This window comes from Gastrolobium bilobum, unplaced genomic scaffold (genome assembly GCF_033153095.1).
Source record: "Gastrolobium bilobum isolate Gb01-03AN ecotype WA unplaced genomic scaffold, APGP_CSIRO_Gbil_v1 utg79114, whole genome shotgun sequence".
Classification (NCBI taxonomy): domain Eukaryota; kingdom Viridiplantae; phylum Streptophyta; class Magnoliopsida; order Fabales; family Fabaceae; genus Gastrolobium; species Gastrolobium bilobum.
The window spans coordinates 119,500-131,823 of NW_026895202.1; the positions used below are offsets into that span (position 1 = coordinate 119,500).

General features: G+C 36.5%; 2 protein-coding genes and 1 long non-coding RNA gene across 3 annotated transcripts; 2 read left to right on the top strand and 1 right to left on the bottom strand.

Moving 5' to 3' along the window:
• The first annotated feature begins 1,532 nt into the window (after positions 1 to 1,532).
• On the top strand, positions 1,533 to 3,433 carry LOC133299476 (UPF0496 protein At4g34320-like). The gene is made up of 2 exons (XM_061498942.1): positions 1,533 to 1,863; positions 2,179 to 3,433. Exon 2 carries the CDS (start codon positions 2,197 to 2,199, stop codon positions 3,316 to 3,318), a length of 1,122 nt encoding a protein of 373 aa, XP_061354926.1. The 5' UTR covers positions 1,533 to 1,863; positions 2,179 to 2,196; the 3' UTR covers positions 3,319 to 3,433.
• A 1,149-nt stretch (positions 3,434 to 4,582) lies between these two features.
• On the top strand, positions 4,583 to 6,245 carry LOC133299483 (uncharacterized). Its single transcript, XR_009749933.1, has 3 exons — positions 4,583 to 4,866; positions 5,151 to 5,225; positions 5,945 to 6,245. It is a non-coding gene; the product is annotated as an uncharacterized LOC133299483 (long non-coding RNA).
• Positions 6,246 to 8,563: 2,318 nt separating this feature from the next.
• On the bottom strand, positions 8,564 to 11,308 carry LOC133299453 (probable 1-acyl-sn-glycerol-3-phosphate acyltransferase 5). Its single transcript, XM_061498913.1, has 3 exons — positions 10,737 to 11,308; positions 9,407 to 9,537; positions 8,564 to 8,997 (listed from the first exon to the last, which is right to left on the bottom strand). Exons 1-3 carry the CDS (start codon positions 11,306 to 11,308, stop codon positions 8,564 to 8,566), a joined length of 1,137 nt encoding a protein of 378 aa, XP_061354897.1.
• Positions 11,309 to 12,324: the final 1,016 nt, after the last annotated feature.

Here is a 12,324-nt window from a genome sequence, read left to right on the forward strand (position 1 = left end):
TGACAACACGTGTTACTCAAGGTTACGTGTCAGTACGAGAAGGCCCCATACTTATATTTTTATTTTTAAAAAAGTGGGTCGGAGCACGCGTACATGACCTGTTTATACACAAACATGACTTGACGATTTTGATTAAACTCTGATTTCTTATTTCCACAAGCTATACACATAACATAAGGAGGGTAACCTCTCTACCTTGCCATCTCTTGCTTTCTTCTTCTGAATAAATATTTTAAAAATTGAGTGCGTGCTTCCATGTCTTTAATCATTAATTATTAATGATTAAACTTTGCTAATGAATTTTCAGTCCAATTATTACCTATTATTCTAGTCTCTAATAACGGAATTTCAATATGCTTTGAACAAGTTTTTCTACCTAAAACTATGCAGTCCAAAAGTATGTCCTGATCAATTTACCTTAATTAATAAAATTGTACACTTTTGTTGGATATAATTTAATGATATAACGTCAATCGTACATTGTTACTACTACTAACGTGGGATTAAAAGGTTGAACATGGTATTTTTCTCATTTTGGATAGAAAATAACTATGGGGAAGTTAATTATAAAAACACGTGTTAAAGTGTTGCTAACATATTTAACGTTATCCTTTCAAGTTAGATATTGACCTCAAGTTTATATCGTTTCGGTAGCAACAAAACGGGTGCATAAGTTTAAAGCTATGTTCTTCTTATAATTTGTGTGTGTGTGTGTGTGAAGTAGTTCTTTAATAAAAATTAAGGGATTTATTTTAATTTTTTAGAAGAAAAAAAATTGACTTGTGATACTTTTAAAATTTAAAATAGACTCAGTTAGTCAAAATTATATTTTTCTGAAGTTCAAAGAAGACCCACATTATTATCTCAAAATGACTAATATGAATCTATTTTGAATTTCAAAATAAATACATACCAATTTTTTTTTGTCTTTCTAAGAGATTAAATTCGTGTTTTTTTGTTATAAACCAAAATTTACTTTACTCTAATGGTACATTTGATAGAAGAGAACTTCACACCTGGTTTTCCAATTCTCCAGTTATCTCAAAATATCATATCTCAAGTGATATTTTGTAACAGTGAATTTTATCCAAAAATCAACACTAAAGTCATTTTCCAACAATTCTATTTGTCTAGTATTTTTTAAAAAAACTTGAACCAAACGTGATATTTTTAATATCCATCCACACTTCCCATCAAACCCAAAATAAAATTTCTTCCAAACATACCCTAATTTTTTTCTTATTATTTGGACATAAATGAAAAATGGAGAGAAAAGTTGCGGCAGAAGTCCGTGTTTTGAGGTGGCTTTATCCCATTGGAAACTTGTTAAAGAAGTCACAGAAAGAACCCAAAATTTCAACTTTCAGTGAATGTGTAATGTGAAGTGTGGTTAAGGAGTCGTTAAAAGCTGAAGGTTGTGCTTCTAGTTGTTGACCTGAGGTTGTTTTGTAGTAACTTGTTCTGTTTGGTAATCGTTGTTGCTTTGCGCGTTAAAATTGTGCACTGTGCAGTGTAAACGGGGATGAGATAAGAGGTTTGGGGACACAAAGAATGGGGGGTTTTTAAGAGAGAGAGAGAAGGGTCATTGCTTCCCGCGTTTTCCATCTTCAATACCTCATTTTTCTCATGCGTGCAAGCCATTCTCAAATCTCAAACCCACCCACATTTCTTGGCTATTGACAGCTATATTTCTCTTTAAGATTCTGCATTCCCCTTCCACCTCAAGTTCTTTCCTTTATCTCACTTTTTCTCTCATATTTTACACAACAACAAACAGAACAAAAAAATACCCATCCAAATTAGCGCGATCGATTTTCATTGTCGTTGTCCGGGATTCGTTATCTTCTTCAATCGCTTTCAAAGGTTTGAACTTTTCATAAATCTCTATCTGGGTCTGTTTCATAATCTCAAGATCTTTTGCTTGTTTGTGGTGACTTGGATGATAATGTTTCTATTGTTTGCAATTCTTTGAGATAGCATTCATTTGGTTTGTATAAGTAGTTTGTAATATTTTAACTGGGTTGAGATTTAATTTTTATCAATTTTCTCTCATTGTTCTCTGGAAATTGCATCGAATATCATAAGTTGGGTTTTCATTCACTTTATTGCTAGGGCAAGGAATCAATTAAGGGTTCTGAATTTTGAAATTGGTTCTGCCTTTTTTATTATTATTATTAGATCATTTCAATTGAAGCAATGGGAGGCCATATGAGCAAGAAGACCCCTGAAACTTCGTCTGCTATTAACCTCAGTACCGAATTGCACTACAAGAATGAGCTGAGTTCGTATGAAGCTGCATGTAAGGTTGATACTGATTTGCAGTCCTTTGACACCACACTTCAAGCTCGAACAAATCAGGTTATCAATACCCTTGCTGTTGGTGTTGAAGTTCGAGCCCTTTCATTTGATTCTCTAAAACAAGTCACCGAATGTCTTCTAGAGATGAATCAGGAAGTTGTCAAGGTAATCTTGGATTGCAAGAAAGATATATGGAAGAGCCAAGAACTGTTTGAACTTGTTGAGGAATACTTTGAGAACAGTTTGCAAACTCTAGATTTCTGCACTGCATTGGAGAAGTGCTTAAAGAGAACTCGGGATAGCCAGTTGCTTATCCTTGTGGCTATTCAACAGTTTGAGGAAGAATCAGAGTTGGGAGACAATCGATATGTGAGGACATTACAAGAATTGAAGAATTTCAAGTCAGCTGGTGACCCTTTCACTGAAGAATTCTTCCAAATCTTTCAATCTGTTTATAAGCAGCAGATGCTCATGCTTGAGAAGTTGCAACTTAGGAAGAACAAGCTTGATAAGAAACTGAAATACATCCATTCTTGGAGGAAGGTATCAAGTATGATATTTGTAGCTACATTTGCTGCTGTTTTGATATGCTCAGTTGTAGCAGCAGCTATTGCAGCTCCACCTGTTGCTGCTGCTATAGCTGCTGCTACCTCAATCCCAATTGGTTCAATGGGAAAGTGGATTGATTCCCTTTGGAGGAACTATGAAAATGCATTGAAAGGACAGAAGGAAGTAATAAGCTCAATGCAGGCTGGTACATATGTTGCTATAAAGGACTTGGACAATATCCGTGTTCTCATTGATCGTTTGGAAATTGAGATTGAATCCCTATTGCATACTGTGGATTTTGCCATTGAAGAAGAAGCTGTGAAGGTTGCCATAGAGGAAATCAAAAAGAAGCTGGGATTGTTTATGAAGAATGTTGAAGATTTAGGAGTTCAAGCTGATATGTGTAGCCGTGACATTAGGAGGGCAAGGACTGTTGTTCTGCAGAGAATCATAAAGCATCCCCACAATTGAAAGACAGTCTTATTTCTTTGCCACCCTGTAACTGTTTAATTGTTGGAGAATATTTTTTCATAATTTTAATTTTTTTTAATATGTATTTTTTTTTTTAATTTTACCTAGATTAACTATGTACATATTTTTTATAATTTCAAACATTTTTCTTTTAAAGAGCTCGTTGTTGGAGTAATTTCACAGACGATAGTATTTCATTATTTATATGTTGTATTAGTATATATGCATATAGAATTAAATTTATATAAAAATACATAGAGGTATATACAAAAGAATATAAAATTGTACATGTTATCTTCATAAATGCATTAATTATTGTCAAATGTGGATAAACTTTGCCTGTAAGGAACTCTTGAAAGTTGAAAGAGCAGCATATATAGAGAGTCTAGGCCAGTTTCTTATGAGTTAAGACTTTCTTCCCATGTGTAAAAAACTTAGCAAGTGGGAAAAGAAAGGGAAGTAACATGGAAGTTGGTGGTTGATCATCAGGATTGAAAATGGATGGCAAATTAGGCGGGTATCATTAATCACGAGAGGAGAAATGTCGCGTTCAATGAATGACATGATCATGTCTCCAAAAAAAAACAAAGATGAATAACATGATCCTTCAATAATGATAATCTTCTATTCACTATCGCGAAAATTCCCTTCTATAAACGCATATTCGTCCACGGAAAATAAATTTGACCAAGAAAGAAAAAAAAAGTTGAGTCCCATAAATTTTTTAATTTTATTTTTCACAAATAGTGAGGTTCACAGGTTTGTCTCTATTACATAAGATAACTTATCTCCTTTAACATAATATTAATAACTTATCTCCCATAGTTAAAAGCCTAAAACAACCAAGAACCTAGAATACATATAGTGTACATTACCTTCAGACAAATGCATTTAAAAAAGAAGCAGCTCTGATTGTATAATATCCCAAACTTAAGCATTTAATTGATTAATTTTAATTAAATAATTAAGCATGTTTTAGTGAGTAAAATTAAGTAAAAGACTTAATTAAATGAATCTGAGTCACTTAGAGTTAAAAAGTGTACTCAGTGAAAATTAAGGGGTATAAATGGGTACTGGCGAAAGTACCCAAAATATAAAAATAAAAATAGTAATATTCCTAGAATAATATTCCAGACTTTTGGGTAAAGTTTGGTAATTAATGGAGTTGAATAGATAGACGAACCAATACCCGCTTAAAGTCACTTAACCTATGTTAAGTGACTAAAGAACAAAGAAGAACCCATTTTCCCCCCATGGCCCGTCGACAGCAAACAGAAAGGAGGAGAAGAGAAGAGAGGGAGAAGAGAGGAAGAAGGAGGGAAAACCTAGTGGGAGCAAATCCCAACCGTTTTGGGTGATTCAAAAGCCTAAACTACTCTAAATCTTCCCCTCTTTCATAATCCTAGCTTGGTTTTGAGTGGGAGTCCTTGTGGAGAGAGATATTGGTCCCCAAAGATTCGCCCCTTTTGAGAAGTGTGGGGTTTTGGGAGTTTCTACCTCCATGGAAGCTTGAGGAACACTCATTCCTCTATTGTGTGATCATTGGTGGTAAGTTTCCACTCTCTTTCACATGATTCTTGGAGATTTGCATGAGTTTAGGGTTAATGAATAGTGTTTTAGGGTTTTTATGAAATGTTGAGTAGATTGGCTATGTTCAAGGAAGAATGAGGCTTAGAGTATGTTGTGAAAAATGCTAGGAATGACATTTAATCGGTAGAAATGAGTTTATAGTGTTATTTTAGTATGCTTTGATGTTTGGAGAAATCTAGGCTTGGAACTATGGATTTCCTTGCATTGTTAGCATTGTTTGATTGTATTCCTTGTGTTGATAGGATTGAGGCAAGAGGACCAAGTGGAGTGACCAACCCTTGGGGTTGTGTGCAATTGAGGAAAGCTCAAAGAGCAAGGTAAACCTTTGGACCTTGTGGTTGATCCCATTGAGTGTTCCACCATACTCCGTTGAGGAGAAATGGTTTATGAGATGTGATATGTAATTATGATAGTGATTGTATGCTCATGCATTGATTCATGCATTGATACATGTTATGATTGATTGATGATTATTGGTTGATGTTTGATTGTTTAAGAGTAATTGAGGAATGATTATAGAAGTAGCAATAATGAATGAGGTAATGGTTGAGGATTGTGATTGAGGTTATGAGTGATAGTATTATGATGAGGATGATTGGTAGGAACTTCCCTTGGAAACAGCCCTATGTGGATCTCCATGTGGTTAGAGCCTAAGAGGAACAGCCCTATGTGGATCCCTCTTGGAGGTTCCTAGATTGAGGAAAGGACTTCCCTTGGAAACAGCCCTAGGTGGATCTCCATGTGGTAAGAGCCTAAGAGAAACAGCCCTTTGAGGATCTCTCTTTGAATAGATTGAGGAAAGGACTTCCCTTGGAAACAGCCCCATGTGGATCTCCATGTGGTAAGAGCCTAAGAGAAACAGCCCTTAGTGGATCTCTCTTGGAAGTCCATGTGATGCTTGCTGATAAGAATGTGTTAAGCTATTATGATTATGTGTACATCAAAGTGAACCTTAGGGTGGAGTGATCTCCAAGGACCTCTGGTTTACTGTGATATATTCGTATACCTCACCCCGTGTTGTGGGGCATCATTTCAGGTACTGATAGAGGTGAGGTTGATCGAGGCAAGAAGCGTGAGTAGACTGTACCTGATAGCTGGACATGTTGAGTTGCATGCCATTTAGCATTGCTATATGTATATTTTGATGCCACATGATGTATTTTGGAGGACTTAGTGCATGATCATTGTAGTAGTAATGGGTATCTGATACAGGGTTACTTGCTTTGATCATGTTCATGTTGTAGCTAAGTCCTTTGGCATGTATATGAGATTTGTAATTAAGACATGATGTAATATTGTAAGTAATGAAGATATTGGTGTATGATGCTTACTGTAAGTTAAATGCATGAATGTATTTTTATGTATTGGATATGTTGAGCTGGAAAGTCAATTAGGTACCTTGTGCTAAGTTGGGAAACGTTGAGAAAACAAAGGTTATGCTGCCCAATTTCCGTTAAATCAATGATGAGAGGATGAGAGTTAAGCAATGATATAGGGATATCACAAGCTTGTTAAATAGGTTGTAAAATGTGTAGGATTGATTCCCCAAGAAAGATACATGAAAAATATGAGTATAGGAAATTGCCCAGAAGAGGGGGCTTAAGCCTGCAAATGGAGGCTTAAGCCTGCTCAGGGGGCTTAAGCGCCCAGGAGGGGGCTTAAGCGCCCTGATGCACCTGTGAAGACCAAAAGCTTTCTGCCGCCTGGGGCTTTAGCGCCCAAAATGGGGGCTTAAGCGCCCAGGTAGCGCGCTTAAGCGCCCTGGAGCGAGCTTAAGCGCCCTTGGTGGCTAAAAATGTAAATTCCCTCTGTCTGTGGGCGCTTAAGCTCCCTGGAGCGCGCTTAAGCGCCCTGCCCGCGTAGTTTTTCAGCATACACCTAAGTTAGTAAAATTGTCATAACTTGAGCTACAGGGCTCCAAATGAGGAGCGGTTTGAAACCACGAGTAGCTAACGAAGAGATCTACAACATAGTAGAAGTTGGGAAATAAATAAGAAGTAAATTAATGGTTTAAAAATGGAATAAGAACATGATGTTAAGCTTGGTTTATCTGATTCCGCAAAGTAATATGGTTATGATCACACAATTGGATATTTTAAATTCGGCGTTGTTTTAAAAAGAAAAATTTATCCGGATTTTTAATTGAGCCAATGTGATTGTAACTGCGCTTAATATCATAATGCGATGTTAACAAACCGGTTCTAGAACGGGGTGTTACAGATTGATCTATTACGTTTTCAAACAAACGGAGTTTTTTCTTTTTATTTTAATTCACGTTCGGTAGATTGAGAGTATTGTAGCAGAGTAGAGGGAGTGCTGCTTAATTGCATTTAGAATATGATAACAACCTTTTTCAGTGCAGACTTCTTTTACTTTGCAAGAGAAAAAAAGAAGAAGAAGAAAAGAAGCATTTGTGGTCTAACATCAAACTCAAGAAGGTTTGGTATGATTCACAATTCACAACATTTGAGGAACGAACCTCCAACACCAGGGCTCAGGGAAGCAGTTTTCAAGTAGAATTACAAGTAGGCTCTGAATCTCACAAATATGTAGTTATGACCCCTCTGAGCATGGGCCTTTCACTCTTGCCATTTTCTTTTCCGTTCCTTCGCAAGGAGCACATGCACCATTGGTACACACAGAAGGAACAGAAACTCGATGGTACCATTTACCAAAATTTAGCATGTTTGTTTGAAGATGTTGCTCAAGAAACTTGGACGTGGAAGGGAGAGACATGCAACTCCACCAAAAGGCCTTGTGTGTTTAGACTTTAGACTAATTGTGTTCAAATCAGTTTAATCAAAAGTTGATAGTCCTAACTTTCTAGTTACATGATATACCGTTTTTAACTAGTTACTAGCTATATTCATTTATACTTTGCAATGCATACGTCAACCACGCAACTAGCTATGTTTGCAGCTTTTATAATCAAAGGGCTTTTTGACATAATCAGGCCAAAAAGTGGATCTATATGGAAATGAAATTGCAACGGAATTGCAAGAACAGTTTAAAAACATATTATGAAACCATTGGTAACTGGGCTGATTGATCATTTTGACCTTGCTTTAATTTTTTTTTTTTATCACTTTGCTTCCGATTCTCATTCTGCATACCAATATATCCCTCTTTTTAAATTATATATCAAACATTCAAACTGTCCTTATTTGACCAAAGTTTGACCAAATCCTTGTCCTTGGTAAGTCATTTACTCGAGTAAATTGTTTATTTACTCAAGTCAAGTGTCGGTCAAACTTTAATCAAACAAGATAGATTGGTATATAATTTGGGAAGATGAGCAAAGTGGTAAAAAAAAATTAAAATAGGGGCAAAATAATCAACCAACCGTGGTAACTGAGATTTCCATCAACATATATACACAAATGTCAATGTCAAACCTACAAGAGAAGGAAAAATCGTGTCTGAGGCAGAGCCAAAGTGGCAAAATAATTTTGTTTAACATGCCCCTAAAGAAAAGCAATGAGAAACACAATCACTATAAGCCAAAACTTGATTGTCCATCATTCTATCAAATTAATCAGGCCAATTTTTTTAACCAAGAGAGAGATTCATGTAAATTGCAAGTCCATTACTAATAGTACAACAACAATCAAACATGGATCCCAAACTTACAAAACCTTCTTCCTATTCAAGTATTTTAGAGGTGGCAATTAGATCTCATCTTCAAAATGCCAAGAATAGGCTGGGGCCGAATATTGAAATATGTGGCCGGAACCAAATAAGCACAGACTAGAGACACATAAAGTTTAAACCAAACAGAGGAAAAAATGTAGTACATGCATGTGCCTGTCAACATAATAACTGTCGCACAATTTAAAATGCTCTTCACAGCACAGAGGTCCCTTTCTGTTGCTTGATCAGGAAACTGACCTTGAAATTGAAAATTGGAAAGTAACTGGTCCTTAAACCGGAATCTATCTATCAACCACATGGAAATTTCATCTTCAGATTTTGGGATACAATCAAGGGGAAAGCGGCAGATATGAATATGAACTTCAGAAGGATCAACTCCAAAGACATTGTCCAAGAAGGATGGGCAGCGGTATTTGTAGCCAATGGTCAAATCATAAACTGACAATGAAAAGTTAAAAGAATCTTAGTTGCATGATAATGTGAATTTAATGATTGTTACACTTTCAGCCTTCCATTAACTTGATTTCATTGCAATCAACAAATTGTATAGTGTATACGTTATTTTATCTAAAAATAGACTCCATACAAGTTAAATCAAGATATGCAGTCCTAAGGTGGCTGTTTATGGAGTCAAAGTAACATCACAAGTATATTTCCTTGGCACATACTAAAAGGATTAGACAGATGACCATGATGCAGACTTCCCCATCAATCATATCAAAGAAAAAGAGAAACTGGATGATGCACAATTGTTGGATGAGTACAAGGACTAACTAGAAATAAAAATGATGTCACATACTTTACGAATAATTATATAAACAAATAAAATAAAGACAGACAGGAGAACCTGCAGTGAGAGAGCCCCTCAACTCTTGCAAGCAGGTGCAGAAGCCCTTTGTCCTTGGAAGTAAGACATGATTCAGAATCGGTAACCCATGTTCAGCAGCATATTTTTGACTCCGAATGCACTTCTGCTCACTGCAAGAAGAAAAGGATAGGTTAGAGAAATTTTTAACAGAATACACATACAAACAAAAGTTACAGATACTACATCAACTCAAACTGAGGATGAAGAAAGTTGTGACAGCACATTTTTGCTAATTTTCTTCTTAATGATGTTTAAAGAGAGAATCATATAATTCTGGGCATTTTGACCTATATAATGCAAATTTTGAAATTACATACCGGTTTAAATTTTTTGGGAAACTACTTACCAATATAATGTGAAAAGACGAGCACCCTTATAGTGCACGTTAAGACGCGCATGGGTGAGAACCACGTCCTACGTGGCGACAAACAGAGACGCGCATGACTGCGTCTAAAACACGCACAGAAGGGGGCCGCGTCTCTAGCAAAGACGCGCACAAAAACCATCGCGTCTAGAGTGTTTGGGGAGAAGGAAAGAGAATAAACACCAGCTTTATGGGCTAGGAATTTCTTGTAAAACTCTTACTCTTCTGTCGATTGAAGTGAGGTAATAAAATGGACAATACCATAGCTCTTCATTATAGTGAGGTAATACTATCACGTCACTACAGTAACCCTACATAGGTTCCTACATTTGTGGGGGAGCACATCAAACCATTCTGGTTCCAGGCCCTGCATTGCCCTCGTTGCGCGGGTGTGGGTGAGTGCGAGTGCCCACAGTGTAACACCACTCAGTGCATGTCCCTATCAATCTTTCTTTCTTTTTTCCTATCACACTTCTCTAACTTACTTGATGAGGTTGTGGCGCGGTAGTTATTTCTGCGTGTTTGTGTTTTAGATTGAAAATTCAAAAATTCATAAGTGTCTAGACGCAACAGACATTGGTGTGCATCTTTGCTAGAGATGTGCCTCCCTTCTATGCGAGTTTTAGACGCGGTGCAGTGACATGTGCGTCTCTAGCTGTCGTCACGTAGGACATGGCTCTTATCCATGTGCTTCTTAATGCGCACCACCAAGGTGCGTCTCTTCGCATTATATTGATAAATAGTTTGCCAAAAAACTTAAATCGGTATGTAGTTTCAAAATTTGCATTATAAGGGTCAAAAAGCCTATAATTCTCAAATACAAGAAACCTGACTTTTTCTCCAGCATCATGATGAACATAGGCAAAAGATACTTAACAATGTATCAAAGTTTTAGCTGATTACCATAACTGAAATAAAAAGAAAAACCATTAACACGTGGCTTACGTAAAATCAGTGCCTTCTGGGAAAAGAGCAAGCCATAGAGGATCTTGGGGATCCTTGAATGTAGAAAGCATATGGCGCATGGATGACTCATCAGCCTCCCACTTCCTTTCCACTGGGATGAACTCCAGTATGTGAAATGCCCAACCAAAAATTGGAAGTCTCATCAAGCTGCTCTTAAGTATATATTTTATGTATCCAAGGCTTCCCTTCCGCAAGGCAAGGTCCCATAAATACATCCAGTCGACCTCAGTTCTGTGATTTGCGATCAGTAAGATCCGTTCTCTTGAAGGAACAATAGCTCCAGAAAACACAACTTTAGTCTTGTTGATCTTTTCAAATAGAAAAGGCCACAAAGCTAGCCAAGCACCAAAGAAAAAGGATGTTGCTTTCCTGCTGTAACTGATGCTAAAAAGTCGCACTATAACAGCACTAATAAAGCCGAAGCACACTAACATTATAAATGCTGTTGAAAGCAGCACCAGTAGACAGACCAGACCCCTTAAAACTCTTAATGGAGCTAGAGCATGATACTTTGATTCCAAATTTGAACTGACAGATGTAAGAACCGCCATATGCTATCAAAAACAATCACAGACTACAAAAGTAAAATACCTGCACTGCCTGTACAAGATTTACCGCCTCAATGAATTGACAAATAAGATATTGACAAGCCTGGATTGGCAAAACAGGATATGTTTAAAGAAAAATAGCTTTGGAAACTTCAGGTTTCTTGAACTGACGCAAACCAAAAATTGGGGGACTCTGCCAGCTGCTTTATCCTTTTAGATGACCCAATAAGAGAATGATTTTTGACAATTTTGGCCACAAAATGAATGCACCTAGGAGAAAGTTGAGGATACCATATCTTTACCCTGAAGAAAGTCAGGAAAAACAAAATGAAATGAAGTATCATGAAACATAAAAGTGGAGAACAAAAGAAAGTTTTTGTTAAAGAAAGCTTGAGCATATCTAATAGGAGAAGGAGAGACAAATATTTGTCGAATTTATTAGCACATAACAAATTAAAAGGTATTTTTGCTTATAAAGGCTACACCCCCATGAATAACTCCAAAAGGGCAAAGAGTAAATAAATTGTGGTTGTTAAGAAAAATCAACCCTTTCCATGATATTATGTATGAGGGAAGGCTATTGCAATGAAGGGAAAGGATGCCAGAGTAATCCTTCTCTTTCTGTTAGGTTAAAATTATTCTATTGTTTGACACTGGGACAGGAAATCAGAGTATCCAGCATGTGTTAAGAGTAGCAAAGGAATAGTTTCCTTATGATGCAAAAGGGATTTGCTGTAGTGAGAATCAAACAACTTTGCTATCATAATAAGAACATCATTGATTGAATAGGAACATGAGAATAACATTATATCCTAAAGAACGAATTTCACAGCCAACAAAGTTAAAAACATATATCCAAATATATGACCAGAAGGCATCTTTCTTATATTTTTCTGATTATCCTTACCACCAGGCATCTTGAAAGTCCATATGTAAATCAATTAAAAAAAAAAAAAAAACACACATCACGAGCTCCTTCAATCTCAGGCAAGTATAACATCAGCTAGAGAGTAAAATCA

Bases quoted from the DNA above. Each gene is read 5' to 3' on its own strand.
- LOC133299476 (XM_061498942.1), top strand. From the start codon at position 2,197: ATGGGAGGCCATATGAGCAAGAAGACCCCTGAAACTTCGTCTGCTATT.
- LOC133299453 (XM_061498913.1), bottom strand. From the start codon at position 11,308: ATGGCGGTTCTTACATCTGTCAGTTCAAATTTGGAATCAAAGTATCAT. The intron at 9,538-10,736 runs GTAAGCCACGTG...TTCTTCTTGCAG, and splicing joins CCAGAAGGCACTGATTTTAC to TGAGCAGAAGTGCATTCGGA. The intron at 8,998-9,406 runs GTTCTCCTGTCT...TTTCATTGTCAG, and splicing joins GAGGGGCTCTCTCACTGCAG to TTTATGATTTGACCATTGGC.